The sequence below is a fragment of the Salvelinus alpinus genome, chromosome 3 (genome assembly GCF_045679555.1).
Source record: "Salvelinus alpinus chromosome 3, SLU_Salpinus.1, whole genome shotgun sequence".
Taxonomy (NCBI): Eukaryota; Metazoa; Chordata; class Actinopteri; order Salmoniformes; family Salmonidae; genus Salvelinus; species Salvelinus alpinus.
Window position 1 is genome coordinate 59,893,897 of NC_092088.1, and position 20,589 is coordinate 59,914,485.

The following is a 20,589-nucleotide window of genomic DNA, read 5'->3' on the forward strand; positions in this document are numbered from 1 at the left end:
TGGAAGGAGGTTTTCACTCAATCTCACGATACATGGCCCCATTCATTCTTTCCTTTACACGGATCAGTCGTCCTGGTCCCTTTGCAGAAAAGCAGCCCCAAAGCATGTTGTTTCCACCCCCATGCTTCACAGTAGGTATGGTGTTCTTTGGATGCAACTCAGCATTCTTTGTCCTCCAAACACGACGAGTTGAGTTTTTACCAAAAAGTTATATTTTGGTTTCATCTGACCATATGGCATTCTCCCAATCTTCTTCTGGATCATCCAAATGCTCTCTAGCAAACTTCAGACGGGCCTGGACATGTACTGGCTTAAGCAGGGGGACACGTCTGGCACTGCAGGATTTGAGTCCCTGGCGGCGTAGTGTGTTACTGATGGTAGGCTTTGTTACTTTGGTCCCAGCTCTCTGCAGGTCATTCACTAGGTCCCCCCGTGTGGTTCTGGGATTTTTGCTCACCGTTCTTGTGATCATTTTGACCCCACGGGATGAGATCTTGCGTGGAGCCCCAGATCGAGGGAGATTATCAGTGGTCTTGTATGTCTTCCATTTCCTAATAATTGCTCCCACAGTTGATTTCTTCAAACCAAGCTGCTTACCTATTGCAGATTCAGTCTTCCCAGCCTGGTGCAGGTCTACAATTTTGTTTCTGGTGTCCTTTGACAGCTCTTTGGTCTTGGCCATAGTGGAGTTTGGAGTGTGACTGTTTGAGGTTGTGGACAGGTGTCTTTTATACTGATAACAAGTTCAAACAGGTGCCATTAATACAGGTAACGAGTGGAGGACAGAGGAGCCTCTTAAAGAAGAAGTTACAGGTCTGTGAGAGCCAGAAATCTTGCTTGTTTGTAGGTGACCAAATAAATATTTTCCACCATAATTTGCAAATAAATTCATAAAAAATCCTACAATGTGATTTTCTGGATTTTTTTCCCTCATTTTGTCTGTCATAGTTGAAGTGTACCTATGATGAAAATTACAGGCCTCTCTCATCTTTTTAAGTGGGAGAACTTGCACAATTGGTGGCTGACTAAATACTTTTTTGCTCCACTGTAGACATCTACGAAAAATACTTATGAAATCTCACTAGGTAGATAGTGTGGTCAACAGCTTATCATGAGATACTCTACCTCAGGTGAGCAAAACCTAGAGACTTCCTTAGATATCGTGCACCAGCTGTTGTTGACATACATGCATAGGCCCCCGCACCGTTTCTTACCAGAGGCTGCTGATCTATCCTGCTGATAGTGTATAACCCGCCAGCTGTATTTTATTAATGTCGTCGTTCAGCCACAACTCAGTGAAACATAAGATATTACAGTTTTTAATGTCCTGTTGGTAGGATATACATGCTTTCAGTTCATCCCATTTATTTTGCAGCGATTGAACGTTAGCTAGCAGGACGGATGGCAAAAGCAGATTAGCCACTCGTAACCTGATTCTCACAAGGCACCCTGATCGCTTTCCGCAAAATCTTTGTTTCCTTCTCGAGCAAATGACAGGGATGAGGGCCTGTTCGGGTGTTTGTAGTATATCCTTCCCGTCCGACTCATTAAAGAAAAACTCTTCGTCCAATTCGAGGTGAGTTATGGCTGTTCTGATGTCCAGAAGCTCTTTTCGGTCATAAGAGACGGTAACAGCAACATTATGTTCAAAACAAGTTACGAACAATGCGGTAAAAACAAACAAACTAGCATGGTTGATTAAGAGCCGATAAGACGCTGATACAATGCTGCCTTTTTTCATCACAATATCAAATATTTTCTGGGTAACATTTAAGTACCTTACTGTGATTATTTCTTGACAATTTTAATTTAAAACAAACAAAAAAGCTTCTTATAGCAAAAATAACTCAAGCAAGAATTTTGCTAGGACTGTCTAGGAGTGGTCTGAGCGGGGAGGGGAAAACTAGCTGTTATTGGCAGAGAGGTTTGGAACTCTCTTTGTTATTGGTCTATTAAGTAATTTACCAGGCCAAAACTCAATCTCACTAAAACAAGCAGAAATTTCAGGCGGCCTTTTCAAATGGCTCTTACACTAAAAAGGCATTATCATCATTTTCACAGTATTATTCCAACCTCATATTGTGGAAATATGTATAAAACACAGGAAAATCACATTTTGACTGCACTAGGCCTTTAAGGGTAGGTTTCATGCCTTTAATATGCACGCCACCAAGCACGATAGGAAAGAGTGGTTGCAGACTAATGTAGCAGAGGTTAGAAAAGGTTATGTGGCATGCTTCACCTGGTTTCTCTCTCAGGAGCCAATCAGGAAGCAGATTGAGTGGAATGTCCTGTTGATTGGGCACGTCATGCACCACTGACTGTGATGCATGCCCCATCCAGCGCCAGGAGAGCTGAATCAAGTGCTTCCTATGACTTTGAACATACCTACTTACAAACACCATTACCCAACGCAAATCCCTAAATACCACTTTGAGCGTGATTCAACCTGTATCGCAGAAGTATAAATACAGCAAAAACAACACAACACAAAAGATACCTATTGTAAAATATATGTAGTATGTATAAGCTGGAAGTAGAAGCCTAATGTCAATGGTGTGCGGAGTCAGGTGCAGGAGAGCAGGGAGTTGTGAACAGGCGCACACTGAGGCAGGAGAAACCAACAGACGGACGCCACTGCGTCGAAACCTCCAGCCAATAGGCAAAAGTGCAAAACGCTCAAACAGTCACAATAATTATGTTCAAACAAATAAACATACCACGTGACAAAACACCAGTCTAGCGCGTCAAAATTGACACGTTACACAAAACTATTTCACACAAAGACATGAGGGGGAACAGAGGAATAAATACATGTAGTGTGATTGGGGAATGAAAACCAGGTGTGCAGGGAACAAGACAAAACAAATGGATAAATGAAAAATGGAGCGGCGATGGCTAGAAAGCCGGTGACGTCCACCGCCGAACGCCGCCCGAACAAGGAGAGGAGCCGACTTCGGCGGAAGTCGTGACACCTAAGTGTTGTTGGCTATAAGTTTACTCTAATTAGGGGAGGGGTGGTAGGGTTAGGGGAAAATAAAAAAATATTTTATTTTTAAAATACATACAGTACCAGTCAAGTTTGGACACACCTACTCATTCCAGGGTTTTTCTTTATTTGTACTTTTTTCTACATTGTAGAATAATAGTGAATATATCACAACTATGACATAACACATATCGAATCATGTAGTAACCAAAAAAGTGTTAAACAAAGAAACCACCACAAAAGGATACCAATAAGAAGAAGGGACTTGCTCTTGCTTGGACCAAGAAACATGACATGGACATTAGACCGGTGGAAATCTGTCCTTTGGTCTGAAATCTGTCCGCCATGTCTTTGTGACGAAGAGGTGGTGAACGGATGATCTCCGAATGTGTACTTCCCACCATTAAGCATGGAGGGGGAGGTCTGATGGTGTGATTGTGCTTTGCTGGTGACAATGTCTGTGATTTATTTCGTTATAAGTCCAAATTCTTTGGAAGACGGTAACTCCGTTATGCACACACATTCCAGTGGTTGATTTTATTTAGATTTCTTACAATGTATCCGGACATTATCTCTGATCATTACAACCTGGCCACGAACTGAAATGCCACCACTAGAGCCGATGTGATTCCTTACTCTACATGTCAGATCGGCATGTTTGTTGTGCGTAGCATATTTACATCTGAACGTTCCAAAATGTTGTGTCCTGCTGAACGCACCTCAGCTTTGCCTGCTGGTGGGGTCTGATAAAGTCAGTGTCCTGCTGAACGCGCCTCAGCTTTGCCTACTGGTGGGGTCTGATAAAGTCAGTGTCCTGCTGAACGCGCCTCAGCTTTGCCTACTGGTGGGGTCTGATAAAGTCAGTGTCCTGCTGAACGCGCCTCAGCTTTGCCTGCTGGTGGGGTCTGATAAAGTCAATGTCCTGCTGTTGGCGTCTGATAAAGTCAATGTCCTGCTGGTGGGGTCTGATAAAGTCAATGTCCTGCTGGTGGGGTCTGATAAAGTCAATGTCCTGCTGGTGGGGTCTGATAAAGTCAGTGTGAGAAACAAGAACATGCATAATAGGATGACATTGACCCCATTATATAGTCAGGTGAAATCACTTGAAAATTTCAGACTTTTAGACTACTCTTCTATTTATAATGAAAGAGATAATGTTATTGATGGATTCCAAATCGCAGATCGGAAGGCTTTTAGGCTGACAAATAAAACACACTTTAACAATCAGAGAGAGAATATTTTGCGTTTTACATAATATAACAAAGTACATTACAGTTAGTTCCGTGAGAGGATTTTGCATTTCCACATATTATAATTTAAGAGGGTTTTTGCTCATAGAGATCAATAATACATGTTTTTTTTATAGTGCTTTTATCAGACCCAAAGTGACATGCAAGAATGTATTTAAAGGAGAGAAAGAGAAAGGAGAGAAAATATAAATCTTTCTGGGATTCAGGAACTTGGAATATAAATATTATTTGATGGTTTTGATTAAGAATTAAAGTCCCTTAATGGGACAAAATCCTTACTGGACATTTCAAATGTTTCTCCTCCAACACTAGAGATGAGAAACACAATCTACACATAGAAAGAGATATGCTAGGCCTTATATTTTTCATTTAGGTTTGCTCATGCTTGAGTGAGTAGAAGATTTGTTTGTTTCAAGAACCACTCAGTTGAATTTTTTTACCAGGTCAGGATGACTAAGATGGAAATTCAAATAATAGAAATCTATGATTTCTCAATGACATTTAAGTTGGCCAAGGAACAGGAAAGCAATAATGTTTTGCACAAAAAAAATACAACATTCTGAGAAATGTATTAAATTCTAGAGAGCTGGGAAGGAGCTGCAGGAGGTAAACAACCAGGCTGGCAGAATGAGGAGATATGAGTTTAATAAGACAATCCAGTGTGTGTGTGCGCGCGTGTGTGCATGTGAGGCTGTGGAGGAGAGCATCAATAAAAGCTCCAATGCAATTACAATCAGCAGCAGTGTTCTGGAAAAAGCGAACCGAAGCAAAATGCCCAATTCTGAGGAGACTGAGGAGGACGACAATTTGTGACCATCAATCTTGGTCCACCATCACAGTTATAGGGAAAATGAATGAACCAACGTAATGAATATTACATCCTTCCACGATTAGGTTGATGAATGGTTGCAATATTGTCACCTAGCTATCTTCCCCAGGGGAAAAACTGGTTGCAATTATGCCATTGCAACCCGATTTCAACCTATAAATGGGTTGCCATGATATACAACCAGATTTAAACTAATTCTGGTAACTGGTTGTAATGATGTCAATTCAAATGAAAAATAAAGTCACACTCATCTCTCCTTGTTGTGGATGTCATTCAGCCAGCTTTGCCCGCTGGGTTCCTTCTTTTATTTAACCCTAGTTTGGACTTCTGCTCTTGTGAATGGCAGATTTCTGTTCAGCTCTGCCTTGGGGGAGATTTAAATTACATAGACAACATGTCAGTTTAAAGACAGCTTTATGAGGAAGGGTTGGTGTGAAATGTCACAGCAGCAGAGTAGCTTAACCAGTAGGGAAGAGTATTAACTTCTGTGTGAGTGGATATATGAGCAATATCAGGCCTGTGATTGCGTCCCAAATGGCACACTATTCCCTATATAGTCCACTGCGTTTGACCAGGGCCCATAGATCTATAGAGAATATGGTGCCATTTGGGACATGGCCTGTGTAAGATAGAGGACGTTTGAGAGGATCAGTTTGATCAAGGTGTGGCGCAGAATCACTAATCTTGATCATATAATGAGTAGTTGTTTGTGATGCAACATGATTTGTAGATCAGTAAATCTGCACAGTCTAACTGCAGGGTAGTCGATTGCAAAGAATCACACACTGCCACTGCCTTCTCTTGCCCTTACCTGTACATCTTCAGGCCAGCATGACCTGACTCATGCTAATGCTAGTGCTTATCCCATGCTGGTCCAGGCAGGAACACTCAGCATCTTCACTCTCGCCTCAGCATCTTTGAACCCGGGCTTGGAGCGCTAGCATATGCAGCGGGTAGGGATTCTAGCGAGGGGAGTGGGCATTCACATGTCAGGGTGGATGGTATGAGGGATATATACAGTATGAGGGGTAGGGGTTGTTAGATTGAGTTGAGAGGGGCTTAGTGGTTTATTCTGTGTGTGTGCGCGCGCTCCCACAGAGCTTCAGATGGTGTTTGTCAGGCAGTGATATATGGGCAGTGGGCGTGCTGGGTGGGAGGTGGTGCTGGTTGATAGGTACTGTGGTCTGGGTAGGGGGTGGTGGGTGGTAGAGGGGTACTGTGGTGTTTCACCCTGCTCTCTCTATACTGCTGTCAGCATGAATGAGAGAGAGCCAAAGGCCATGCTAGACAACAAAGCCACACAATAAACTGCACACAGGCAGAGAGCGAGAGAGAGAGAGAGTCCACTCCCTATGGCTCTGTTAGGCCAAACAAGGGAGGAGAGAGAAAGACATTCCTTTGTTGGGATCAAGCTCAGCTATCACACTTGGAGATGTTGTCATACAATATACTCGATGTCTCATTTGGTTTTAGTCCAACAGATTGATATGGTGTAAGTTAAACCTCCCAGCTAATGCAGTTCTCATTTGTATCTCCCTTTGCTTTGTAACAGCATTCAGGGCAAAGACAGGGAGACATTACTAGTGTCACACATCAAAGCATATAATATGGCTAATGAGCCTCTGAAGACATCATGAATACACTACAGCATCAAACTACTCTGTGGTATGTTATGGCTGAGTGGACCCATCTGTGGATGGCAAGTTTTAGAAGATGGAATACACTGTTGTCATTGCCATGGATACAAGGAAGTCGTGAGTTGTCCATGCCCATTAATCTATCAAAGAGAATCAAAATGATACTGCTTGATTTGCCTTTGGGGTTCTTCTACACATTCAAATGAGTTGGGTTTGGGTGCAGTATTACTCTGAGTTTGGCTGCATTTTATATTATGATATACATAAACTGTACGTAAATGACCATGGCGGTTGTTTTGTCTACGTTTTTCAGAGATCACTGAGCAGACTGGATTTGGTCTGTGTTCGCTTGAGTGGTTTATGAGGCAGGAGAAGGCTTTGTTAGCATAGCGTTCCCATGAGAAATTAAGGTTTGAGCCAGAGGCGAGTTATGAACTTTCAGACAGCGTCATAGGAGTTCCTCCTTAGCCTGGCATATACTGACTGAGCAAGCGTCTTTTCAAAAACACACAAGCACACACACTAACACAAACAGACACCCTCTCTCAAACACCCACACACGCAAGCACACAGACACTTCTGCTGCTATGGTTTTAGCACACCCTCACTTGCAGACCTGGTTCTGACAACCTCTGGGCATATAGCGGGAGGTGATGTGTGTGTGTGTTACTCTGTCTGTGTACAGTGCAATCTAAAGATAAAAGTGCAACACTAACTCCTTAATACCTCAGGCCACAATGTTTCATTGTGCACAACTCTGTTGTCCTGACTCTTCTGCTCACAGCAAGGCACCGGTTCCTCCCTTGAGGTGATATGAAATATTAAAGCAAACCAACAAAGCAGAAAGCAACAACAAAGAGTTAGATGCAATATGTTTTCTTGCATACTGTACGTCCAGTATTGTTGTCTATATTTGTATCTAATTAATAAATCAGGTCGTGTGTGTAAATATACTTCTTTGAGTAAGAAGGAGGCCTGGGCAATACTTTCCATGTATCTTGCTAAACGTTTAAGGACTTCGGGGCCCAGCGAGGCATCAGCTAGCAGGGTCAATTAGAGCTGCCAAAGCATGTTACACGCTGAGGCAGGTAGTGTTGATGGGAGTCAGAATGGAATATGTTCAGGCCGCAATTGCCAGGGCAAGCTTCACTAGGCTTGTGCTGCTTTCGCTCTCCCTTGGTTGGTACACTTGATGACATCGTTTTGACCAGATGGATGAATGTGGATGTAATTACCGGGGGGAACGCTAGCTAGCTAGCTACTCCATGCACTGCTAACTTGAAGGAGTAGTCAGGCGAGACACATGGCAATGATAGCTGGTAGCCAGGTATGCAGAAACAGAAAGCTTTATTTACCAGGGGAGTGGGAAATAAAGGCAGTCTCTATTTTCAGGATAGTGTAAGTAGCGCAAACAGGGATGCTATCTAATTAGCTGGCTATCACCACCTAGGTGACGATAACTAGCTAGCCAAGCGCGTGTTAATGCCAAGTGCTGGCTCGTGTGTAAACCAAGCGACTCGAGGTAAAAAGCACAGCTAGGTGTATCTTTTACATGGAAATGTAAAGGATGGTGCTTCAATGGTGGGGTAACAGACTTGAAGAAACAGCACAAGTTTGCCAAGCAAACCGAATGGGGCTTAGCCCAGAGGTTGCTCGCCAAAAACCATGTGTGCCACTGTTAAACAACTAGCTAAAATACTCAACTGTTCAGCTAGTTAACTTTGAATGGTAGGGACCGACGGAGAGGTAGTAACTACGATTAGAATTTGCTAAAACTAGTGGAAACCTGCTCTTAGCTTGATGCTAAAGCAGTGGCGCTAGCAAGCCAACAGCACTAAGTGCGTGCAGGGTACGCTACAGGTACTGTAGCTAGCTGACGACAAACAGGGTTGCTAACGGAGGTAACTTCACTCTGTAAAATAAAGCCAAAGTTAGCAGAATTGGGAGAAATACAGGTGTGCCAAACTTGTAGCGGTCCTACCCAAGAAGACTCAAGGCTGTAATCGCTGCCAAAGGTGCTTAGTAAAGGGTCTGAATATTTATGTAAATATGATTATTATAATAATAAAAAAAATGTTTACCCCTTTTTTCGTGGTATCCAATTGGTAGTTACAGTCTTGTCTCATCGCTTAGTGCGCGATGGGACAAGGACATCCCTGCCGGCCAAACCCTCCCCTAACCCGGACAATTGTGCGCCGCCCCATGTGTCTCCCGGTCGTGACCGGCTGCGACAGAGTCTGGACTTGAACCCAGAATATCTAGTGGCACAGCTAGCACTGCGATTAAAAAAATAAATAAATCTTGAACCTTTATAGCTAGGCAAGTCAGTTAAGAACAAATTCTTATTTACAATTCAGGGGCAGATTTATCCCTTGTCAGCTCGGGGATTCGATCCAGAAACCTTTCGGTGGCCCAACGCTCTAACCACTAGGCTACCTGCAGCCCCAAAGCAATGCAGTGCCTTAGACCACTCGGGAGGCGTAAATGTGATATTTCATACATTTTATTACTTAAAAAAAATGTCTAAAGACCTGTTTTTGCTTTGTCATTATCGGGTATTGCGTGTAGATTGATGAGAAAATATATATTTTTGATCAATTTTAAACTAAGGCTGTAACAAAATGTGGAAAAAGTCAAGGGGTCTGAATACTTTCCGAATGCACTGTATATGCCATTTCATCTCTCTCTCTCCTTCCCTCATTCTCACACACACACACACACACACAACACACACACTACAACAATCAGCCTGCTCCCGCATCACTCCATCCATAGTGTTTCCCTAATACAAAGCTATGTGTACTCTTACTCTTCTCAGGCACAGCTATAACCCTCATACTTGATACTCAATACATCCATCTGAGCCAAGCGTGCCGTGCAGCTGGGCAGGGTATGACAGGGGTCGGAACATTAATAGAATATCGGTCAGGGTGACTAGGATTTGAGGTGGTGGGAGGACAATTTGTCTGCGTCCCATATGTGATCATATTTCCTATTTAGTGCATTATTTTGGACCATGGCCCATAGGACTCTGGTCAAAACTAGTGCCCTATGTAGGGAATAGGGTGCTAAATGGGACTTAGCCTTACATCACCAATAATGTGACTACTATGTCATGAAGATTTTACTGAATTATCCTATCTGTAAATACACCAGTGGTCTTGATGAAACAGTTCCTCATCTCTCAAGAGACTATGTCACACCTCGGAAACAAATTCAATTAAGCCTTTACTGTGGTAATCTTATGCCACTTGAAATGTGTTGTGCAATCATGGTTTAAATCAGGGGTGTGATACCAGGCCACGAGGGAGGTCCAATCCGGCCCATGGGTGGCTTGAGTAAAACATTATTTGTATTTATTTATGGGGGAGGTTTCTTGACTGTGTTCAGCTTGTTAATAATCACTGAAATTAAAACTAGACAGTCAAGGAGCATAGAACATAACAGAAACAATTTTTTGCTAATTTTGAGGGTGAGGAAATAAGACATTTTCAGTGCTGCCCTCCGGACTTAGAGTGAAGACCGAATGCGGCTCCTAGGTAATTTTCTTTTTGATACCCCTGTTTTTTTCTGTGTGAGGTACTTTATCAACATAAATACACCTAAATATTTTTCTCTCATCAAAATGTCACCCAGAATAAGCTAAAATGTCTGCTTTGTGTTTTGGTTAATGGTCTACTAAAGAATGAATGAGTTTCAGTAGAGAAAAATTCACTGGTGCTAGAAACGAGAGAAGCCATTTATATTTCATGATTTCCTTTGAGGGACTCAGCAAAAGGCATTATTTGCTGTGTTTTCTGTAAAATGGGTTTAAATTAGTGATGAGGAGGGTGTGCAGCACTGTACCTCCACTTTCATGCCTTAAGCGCCATTGCTGTATGCTTACCTACTTTAGGTACTTACCTGCGTGATAGTCGTACCTGTCAGAGAGGCTCATCGAACAGAGCTGAATTTGGTGCAGAACGTAGTTCACTATACACACATTTACATGGTTTTTCACTTACCTAAACAGACTGTTTTAAAGTGCATATTCAGGTTATTTGGTTGATTTCAGCAACCTCTGGTTAGGTTAGACAGCCCAGCCAACTCACAGCATAGGCTACATAACACAGGATTGAGTTCATGGTATCACAGTTCTGTTCTCAGGCAAGTTATCGTAGAGTATGTGCAAACAAAAACAAGTTTAATTTAACTAATCAAGAGTCTTGTCTCTCTACAGATTGTGTTCAGAAAAATCAGCGATGTGAAACGGGAGGAAGAGGAGCGCCTGAGACGAAAGAATGAAGCACCCCTCAATCTCCCGCCGGACCACCCGGTGCGTCGGCTCTTCCAGCGGTTCCGTCAGCAGAAGGAGGCCCGTATACATCAGGAGCGGGCCAACCCATCCGATGACATGGAGAGAGGTCAAACCGTGAATGTCGAGCCCACTCCCATCCATGAAATCATCGCCACCACCAGCATTGTCACTGTTACCGAAAGCCCAGCCACACCCATTTTGGCCGCCACAATCTCCAGCCCGTCAGACAAAGCCAAGCTCCAGGCCCCGTCTCTCCGAGTGTTCGAGCCGGCCAAGGTCAAAGGCTGGGGACGCTTCAAGGACTCCATGACCAAGGAGTCCAACTGGAACAAGGTATGAAACCTAAAATATTTAGGCCAGGATTCACAGTTTTTCGAGAACGCGCCTCGGTTGAATCCAGCCATCTTCACTAATACATTCTGTTCTTAATTTCCAAGGTGTCCAAAGCAGAGTCCATGGAGACGCTAGCCGAGCGGACTAAGGCAGGGGCAGCCCACGAGTCCCAGACCTCGCTGAAGAAAACCAACTCGTGCGACAGCGGCATCACCAAGAGCGATCTGCGTCTAGACAACGTGGGGGACAGCTCCCGCACCACGCCACAGGACCGCAGCCCTGTGGCACCCCCTGAGGTGGCCAAGCAGCACGCCTTCTACCCCATCCCAGAGCAGACTCTCCAGGCTTCTGTTCTGGAGCTCAAGCTGGAGCTCAAAGAGGACTTGAAGGCCTTAAACACCCGCATGGCTGGCCTGGAGGCCCAGCTAGCAGAAGCTCTGAAGCTCCTCAAGGTCCAAAGGAGAGCTCCCAGCTCCCCCAAGCCTCTTTTTGAGATCTCTAGACCCACCACACCAGACTCGGACAAGGAGGACATATTTTCGTAGAAGCAAAAAGGGACTTACGTTGAGAGTGTGAAGACAGGCAACAGATTCAGAAAATCTTTATTGTCCCAATGCTGGGCAATTTGGTCACAGGGCCACAGATTCTGGGATTTGTTGGTGTATCTCAGCTGAGGCCATTTATTGCCCCTCACCTTGCCGATGCCTGTGAAAGCAGCAGATGATGGAGCTACGATGCTGTTAATTTAAAGAGGATCTGGTGGTTTTACCCGTGGGCTATGGAACCTTGGAGTTGAACCCGTCGGTCATTCTGGAGAATCTGGGGTGTGCACAGTGAAAGGGGTCTAGGTCCACTGCAGTGACCTTTAGACCACCATGGGTTTGGCTACCCTCTCTGTGACCCACAGACACAGGTTCACAGCTGTACTCTTGTGTTCTCCTGGTCTGCTTGTGCACATCGGCTGTATATTTAAGTTGCTACTTTTTCCCACCAGTCCATGGAGTTCAAGAGCAGAGCAGCAACATGCGTTATTATTCACTGTCATTATCCTTGTAGATCTCCAATGGGACCACTATCTTTAGTGGATCTCAGAGTACAGTATCTATAAGGGGTGAATCCATCTTTTGCTTTTCCACTATCTTTGAACCACCAGTGCACAATGCATTCTGTATGTATTCACGATGTCATTCTATCACCGTGTAATACTTTACAAGACTGTATGCATACCTTGGTGTTGCCTTTATAAATACAAAAAGGCTATAGAAGCATTCAGCACAGGTGATACTGTATATTGAGCTTTGCACTTGCTATAAGCATTCAATATAGATCTTGCTCCTGACAATGCATTACACACAGATGGTTCACAGAACGTATTACAGTAGGTTGTTTTTACTACTGTACTCTGTCATCATTGGATCACCTTGTAGCCATCTTCTTTAAACCAGACGAAGGAGGCTGTGTTGACCAATCAGAGCTCAGGACCATTAGGTTTCAACCAATCAATCTTTTGGTCTGTGCGCAGAGAACCCTGACTGGCCAATCAAAGACCAGCATGGTCTTTTGAAAGAACTCCAACCCCCTTTTAGACTGACTGACCATCACCGTATGTCTTATCAGATCGAACAGAGAACTGCTATCTATAGCCAAGAAACCACCTTTGTTGATTGGTTCGTCTTTATTCTTGGCCGATGGTTACAATGCTGGGAATTACTCTTAAGGAACTGCGTCAGTTGCACTAACAACGCTCCATCATGGCGACATGTGGAGGTTGTATTATTTAACTGATTCTTAGTTTATGTTTGTCAAACATGGCTCTCTGACACTGTACATGTGAAACGAATTGAAAAAGTATTTCAACATTTACTGTGTAACTGGGTCTTCCAAAAAACATACTTTTTCAAGACACTTCACTGCAAAGTATGACTTGCTGCATGACTTGCGTTGATCGACATACATTACTGTTTGGCGTTGCCGTTTTCCTTAGGCTAGCCTACTGATTGATATTCAGTAATGGAGTTCCAAGCATGAGCAAAGGCAAACAGAACTTTGAGGCCTATGAATTAGTAATCAATGTACATTTTTTAAATCTAATTTAAATCCAGGATATGTTGATCTCCTTCTGTCCGGAACTTTCACTAATTGGAACCTAGCGGTTCCAAAGTTTTCACGTCTTCAATGATGTGGGCACCTTCAATGGGTTTCATTAATTTGAGACCTAAGCCTAATCAAACCCTAGCAGTATCATGTTAATATTTGAAAATATTATGATCTTAATGTTAACTGCTGCCAAAGTTCCTCCCATCACTATATGGGACCAACTGGCGTTTGGGCCCTGGTTTGCCACAAGACAGTGTTAGCCTGAGCTTAAGCGTAGGCATTAGTTCGGTAAGCCAACGCAAGTCTTCAGGTCTCAGGCAAGGTTACTCATCCCGTGAGTGGGATTTACTAAACCAGCTTCATTACATATACATGTAGTTCATTATTAGTCTTAGGTGAGGTCTCCACTAATAGTTGTGTTTTCATTGGGCTACATAATGGCAACATTGTGTTACATAACAGCTGAAATGTTCTACATAGCCCGCAAATGGCTAGAAACAGACAGCTGCAACACCGCACTCCTTTAATTTTTCACTTTCAATTCATGCAATTTATTAGTGACAAATTGTTTTAAAAGTATGTACAGTTGAAGTCGGAAGTTTACATACACTTAGGTTGGAGTCATTAAAACTTGTTTTTCAACCATTCCACAAATTATAGTTTTGGCAAGTCGGTTAGGACATCTATTTTGTGCATGGCACAAGTCATTTTTCCAACAATTGTTTACAGACAGATTAATTCACTTATAATTCACTGTATCACAATTCCAGTGGGTCAGAAGTTTACATACACTAAGTTGACTGTGCCTTAAAACAACTTGGAAAATTCCAGAAAATGATGTCATGGCTTTAGAAGCTTCTGATAGAATAATTGACATCATTTGAGTCAATTGGAGGTGCACCTGTGGATGTATTTCAAGGCCTACCTTCAAACTCCGTGCCTCTTTGCTTGACATCATGGGAAAATCAAAAGAAATCATCCAAGACCTCAGAAAATAAATTGTAGACCTCCACAAGTCTGGTTCATCCTTGGGAGCAATTTCCAAACGCCTGAAGGTACCACGTTCATCTGTACAAACAATAGTACGCAAGTATAAACACCATGGGACCACGCAGCCGTCATACCGCTCAGGAAGGAGACGCGTTCTGTCTCCTAGAGATGAACGTACTTTGGTGTGAAAAGTGCAAATCAATAGCAAAGGACCTTGTGAAGATGCTGGAGGAAACAGGTACAAAGGTATCTATAGTCACAGTAAAACGAGTCCTATATCGACATAACCTGAAAGGCCGCTCAGCAAGGAAGAAGCCAATGCTAAAAAAAAAAAAACGCCATAAAAAAGCCCGACTATGGTTTCCAACTGCACATGGGGACAAAGATCGTACTTTTTGGAGAAATGTCCTCTGGTCTGATGAAACAAAAATAGAACTGTTTGGCCATAATGATAATGATATGTTTGGAGGAAAAAGGGGGAGGCTTGCAAGCTGAAGAACACTACACCATCCCAAACGTGAAGCACGGGGGTGGCAGCATCATGTTGTGGGGGTGCTTTGCTGCAGGAGGGACTGGTGCACTTCACAAAATAGATGGCATCATGAGGTTGGACAATTATGTGGATATATTGAAGCAACATCTCAAGACATCAGTCAGGAAGTTAAAACTTGGTCACAAATGGGTCTTCCAAATGGACAATGAACCAAAGCATACTTCCAAAGTTGTGGCAAAAAGGCTTAAGGACAACAAAGTCAAGGTATTGGAGTGGCCATCACAAAGCCCTGACCTCAATCCTATAGAGAATTTGTAGGCAGAACTGAAAAAACGTGGGCGAGCAAGGAGGCCTACAAGCCTGACTCAGTTACACCAGCTCTGTCAGGAGGAATGGGCCAAAATTCACCCAACTTATTGTGGGAAGCTTGTGGAAGGCTACCTGAAATGTTTGAATAAATAAAAGGTGAAATAAATCATTCTTTCTGCTATTATTCTGACATTTCACATTCTTAAAATAAAGTGGTGATCCTAACTGACATAAGACAGGGAATTTTTACTAGGATTAAATGTCAGGAATTGTGAAAAACGGTGTTTAAATGTATTTGGCTAAGGTGTATGTAAACTTCTGACTAAGAGGGGGGGGGGGGACAGGTCTCTTTCTGCAGTAACAATGCATTAACTAAATCAAACCCATATCGTGTTACATTAGGCTATTAGCCTGTTACCTTATTTCGCCTTAAATTATTTCAGATACAGTGGCAAGAAAAATTGTGTGAACCCTTTGAAATTACTTGAATTTCTGCATAAATTTGATGTAACATTTGATCTGATATTGCCCTAATTCACAACAATGGACAAACAGTGTGCTTAAACTAATAACACACAAATTAGTGTATTTTTCTTGTCTATATTGAATACATCATTTATAGTGTAGGTTGGAAAAAGTATGTGAACCCCTAGGCGAATGACTTCTCCAAAAGCTAATTGGAGGCAGGAGTCATCTAACCTCGAGTCTAATCAATGAGGCGAGATTGGATATGTTGGTTAGAGATGCCCTGCCCTATAAAAAAACATTTACAAAATTTGAGTTTGCTATTCACAAGAAGCATTTCCTGATGTGAACCATGCCTCGAACAAAAGATTTCTCAGAAGACCTAAGAATTGGGTTACAAAAGTATCTCTTAAAGCCTTGATGTTCATCATTCCACAGGAAGACAAATTGTTTATAAATGGAGAAAGTTCAGCACTGTTGCTACTCTCCCTAGGAGTGGCCGTCCTGCAAAGATAACCTCATTGAGCATTCTGTGCTCTTACAGTTAAGAATCCTAGAGTGTCAGCTAAAGACTTACAGAAATCTCTGTAACATGCTAACATCTCTGTTGACGATTCTATGATATGTGAAACACTAAACAAGAATGGTGTTCATTGGAGGACACCACCAGAGAACCCATTGCTGTCAAAAAAAAACATTGCTGCACGTCTGAATTTCGCAAAAGAGCACCTGGATGTTCCACAGCGCTACTTGCAAAATATTCTGTGGACAGATGAAACTAAAGTTGAGTTGTTTGGAAGGAACACGCAACACTGTGTGGAGGAAAAAAAGGCACAGAACACAAACATCAAAACCTCATCCCAACTGTAAAGTATGGTGGAGTGAGCATCATGGTTTGGGACTGCTTTACTGCCTCAGGGCCTGGACAGCTTGCCATCATCGACAGAAAAAGGAATTCCCAAGTTTATCAAGACATTTGGTATGAGAATGTAAGGCTATCTGTCTGCCAATTGAAGCTCAACAGAAGTTGGGTGATGCAACAGGACAACGACCAAAAACACAGAAGTAAATCAACAACAGAATGGCTTCAACAGAAGAAAATACTCCTTCTGGAGTGGCCCAGTCAGAGTCCTGACATCAACCCGATGGAGATGTGGAGCTTGACCTCGAGAGCAGTTCACACCAGACATCACAAAAATATTACTGAACTGAAACAGTTTTGTAAAGACAATGGTCCAACATTCCTCCTGACCGTTGTGCAGGTCTGATCTGCAATTACAGAAAACGTTTTTTATTTTAGGTTATTGCTGCCAAAGTAGGGTCAACCAGTTATTAAAACCAAGGGTTAACATACTTTTCCCACCCTGCACTGGCAGTGTTTACACGTTGTGTTCAATAAAGACATGAAAACATTTAATTGTTTGTGTGTTATTAGGTTAAGCAGACTGTGTTTGTCTATTGTTGTGACTTAGATGAAGCTCAAATAAAATCTTATGACCAATTGATGCAGAAGTCCAGGTAATTCCAAAGGGTTCACATACTTTTTCTTGTCACTGTATATATTTTGAACAAAACCGTTACGATAACAGTATACAATGTTTACAGAACATGGGTTTTTAGAAAATGTGCATCGCTAGGTGTTTATATATAGATTAAAGGGTCATGAATGAGTTTTCTTTCACTTACGTGTGAATAAGTCTCATACAGTAGTTTTTTTTTGGACTGTCCTGTACTCCACAAAGAGCTTGCTTACATAACTAGCGTTCTGAGATCAGCTCCTGTACACAAGCAACAGCTCTCCATGTTAGTTCTTTCAAAAGTCCTGATTTTGATCATTTGTCCATGCTGAAATCTTATGGAAACGACAACTTATGAATGTTACCATATTTATCCATACACAACATGGAATGTGGAGGATCTTCACTTAGACAATATTATCAATACTTATGAATAGTATAATTACGATCCTGGCCAGATATTAATTGTAGTTAACAGAAACACTTTACGTAAAGCCAACATGTCAAGTGCTTTATGACTTGTTTATAAGCTATTTTATGCATGTATATTAAGCATTTTTGGGGAAAATAGCAGTTATGCATTTAGAATAATTATGAGAAGACATAAGGGATTCGTTCATATGCTTATTGCAAGTATTATATTGCATTATAACAATATCATGCAATATACGTGTTGGAGTTAAATGAATCATCCACTCAAAAACTATTTTGGTATTTCCATTAGTCCAATGTTGATACAGTCCCAAAATGTTTTTGCATGTCAGCAGTCAAGTTTAAGATATTGGACTTTCAAGAAGCAAAGTGTAACTTGCCACATCATCATCACTTGCCACATCAAGATGAGTCTGTATCAAGTGGACTAATGAAAAAACAAAAGATTTGGAGTGGATTATTCCTTTAAGTTAAGTGCTACCCTGTAGACCAGGGGTGTCAAACTCATTCCATGAAGGGCCTAGTGTCTGCACGTTTTTGTTTTTTCCTTTCAATTAAGACCTCGACAACCGGGTGAGCGGACACTCTGCCCTCTGTGGAATGAATTTGACACGTGCTGTAAACAATAGTTCTGATTGTTTACTGCTGACCCAAATGACCCCATCTGATGTAAATGTCTTACTATTATCAAGCAAGTTGGAAAGAAATGCACACACACTTTACTTAAACATTAACTTAAGCTTAGACTAAATCGGTATCGTCGAAGATCCGTGCTAGAGCGTGATTGAAATTTAAAGGCAATGTTCCCATGTTCGCGGAGACTGCTTTCACAGTAAACGATGCATATGTTGGCTCAATCGGAAATTATCTTTAAATTTCAATTGCGCTATAACACAGATCTTCCACAATAAGGGTTGAATCCAGCCCTTAAACATAACTTGATTCTTAAGTATGTTAAATCAAAGTAAGTATGCACTACATTACTCACCAATGAAATTAGGTGATTGCACGTGTTGCTGACATTGGTAAACAATAATTGTGCATTGCCGTTGATGTGTTAACAGAATGTACGCGTTCAGGTCTCCATGATACGGAGAAGTCAACAGCTTGTTTATTATTTTAACACATATAGCTTCACATGCAGTATAGTATAATAATGTTTAAGGGGCCAGTGCCTGAGTAAGGGGATGTTGCGTTATTGAGAAGAATGACACTGTACTCTATGCATTACAATGCTCAAATGTTTCAAAATAATATAGCATGCTTTTGTTTATTGATACTCTCCCAAAATGGGTAACAACAACGATGTCATTTGGTTGGTGCATATTGTTAGTAATGTACATTTATTCTTCATGATGTTTACCTAAAATCACATGCCTATGTAACGGATGTGAAATGGCTAGCTAGTTAGCGGGTACGCGCTACTAGCATTTCAATCAGTTACGTCACTTGCTCTGAGACTTAAGTAGGGTTTCCCCTTGCTCTGCAAGGGCCGCGGCTTTTGTGGAGCGATGGGTAACGACGCTTCGTGGGTGTCAGTTGTTGATGTGTGCAGAGGGTCCCTGGTTCGCGCCCGTGTCGGGGCGAGGGGACGTACTAAAGTTATACTGTTACACCTATTCAAAAGTACATCCTTGTGCCAGCTGCATTGATGCATGTGTACAATATTTGATACATTTGAGGGTAAAAAAGTTATTTATTCTTGGCTTAGTTCACCAGTGTTTTTCTATTTTGGAAAATAATTGGTGGAACATGTAACATGGCATTAATGGATAACCCCCTGTGTTGGTCTTTCTTGTGGTGATATCACAGAGGAGAAGGTTCGTTTAGAACAATTGAGAGAGTCCTGATGATAGCATCACAATTCCAGACTGAGTCATCTGGAGCTCTATCTTGATTGCACACAACAAAAAAATCACTTTATCTGCACTGATTGGAAAAGACTTGAAAGATGAAAATAATATGGCGGAAGCTCTTAACGTGGTCAGTTCTTTCAGATCAGTGCGATAAAGGAGAGGACGCTAGGAGAGGACGGACATTTTAGACAATTGAGAAAGATCCTACCAGCTATTCAGCTAGTCCTCGAGTGCATCCCAAATGGCACTCTATTCCCTATAGGTCACCTGGTCAAAATTAGTACACTATATAGGGAATAGGGTGCCATTTGGGATGCAACCCTTCTATGCATGAGCCTGGTCAGTAAAACCTAATCATGTACCAACACCTTGTTTTTAAAGGCCCAGACTCCCAGTCACACACCCCCAAGTCCCGTAATGCACCAAAAAAAACTTAAAGCTGATTGATTCTCTGTGGATATCCACAAAAAGTAAGGCACCCCCTGAAAAAATAAAAATTATTATAATAACTCTCACACTAAAGTAGTGTACTGAGCCTTCACTAGTCCTGTATTAGCAGACTGAAATAGCTGTCTGTAGTGCGGACAAAACGAAATGTTAAGCACCCCCGCGGCTATGCTCTGTTGATTTCTTTAAAACATGAGCATGATTACTTCAGACATGTTTAAACAACGTGAAACTATTTTTGTGGTCAGTTCAGGTGAGCTGCCTAGTATCACTGTGTATGTACATACTACTTTAATGTCATGTGAAGAGAGAGAGAGAGAATTGGTTACACTTGAAGGGTACATGCATAAGGACTTGTTGACAAGCATTTAGTAAAGGTACTGCTTATGAATGCAGTATATGGGTAATGAAGTGCTTATGTAGTTACCCTTCAAGTAAAGTGTTACTAAAAGATCAACCATTAATATAAATATATAATGAGGACAGTAATGTGATTTATGCACATGTCACGATATTCAGATGTTTTCTGTAATGATACTGTAAATGTAATTGCAAGCACAAATGAGAGTATTTGTAAAGATATGTAAAATACTATTTATAATAAATGATATTTTATACATAGCCGTCGGCTGTTTGGTTTAGACGTTT

General features: G+C 41.9%; 1 protein-coding gene across 1 annotated transcript in view; it reads left to right on the forward strand.

Moving 5' to 3' along the window:
- Nucleotides 1–20,562, forward strand: part of LOC139571036 (voltage-gated delayed rectifier potassium channel KCNH1-like) — an 80,816-nt gene extending 60,254 nt beyond the window's left edge. The window contains exons 13-14 of the mRNA XM_071393517.1: nt 10,925–11,335; nt 11,440–20,562. Of these exons, the coding sequence (XP_071249618.1) occupies nt 10,925–11,335; nt 11,440–11,880 (852 nt within the window). The 3' untranslated portion in view covers nt 11,881–20,562. The remainder of the gene's footprint in view (nt 1–10,924; nt 11,336–11,439) is intronic.
- Nucleotides 20,563–20,589: the final 27 nt, after the last annotated feature.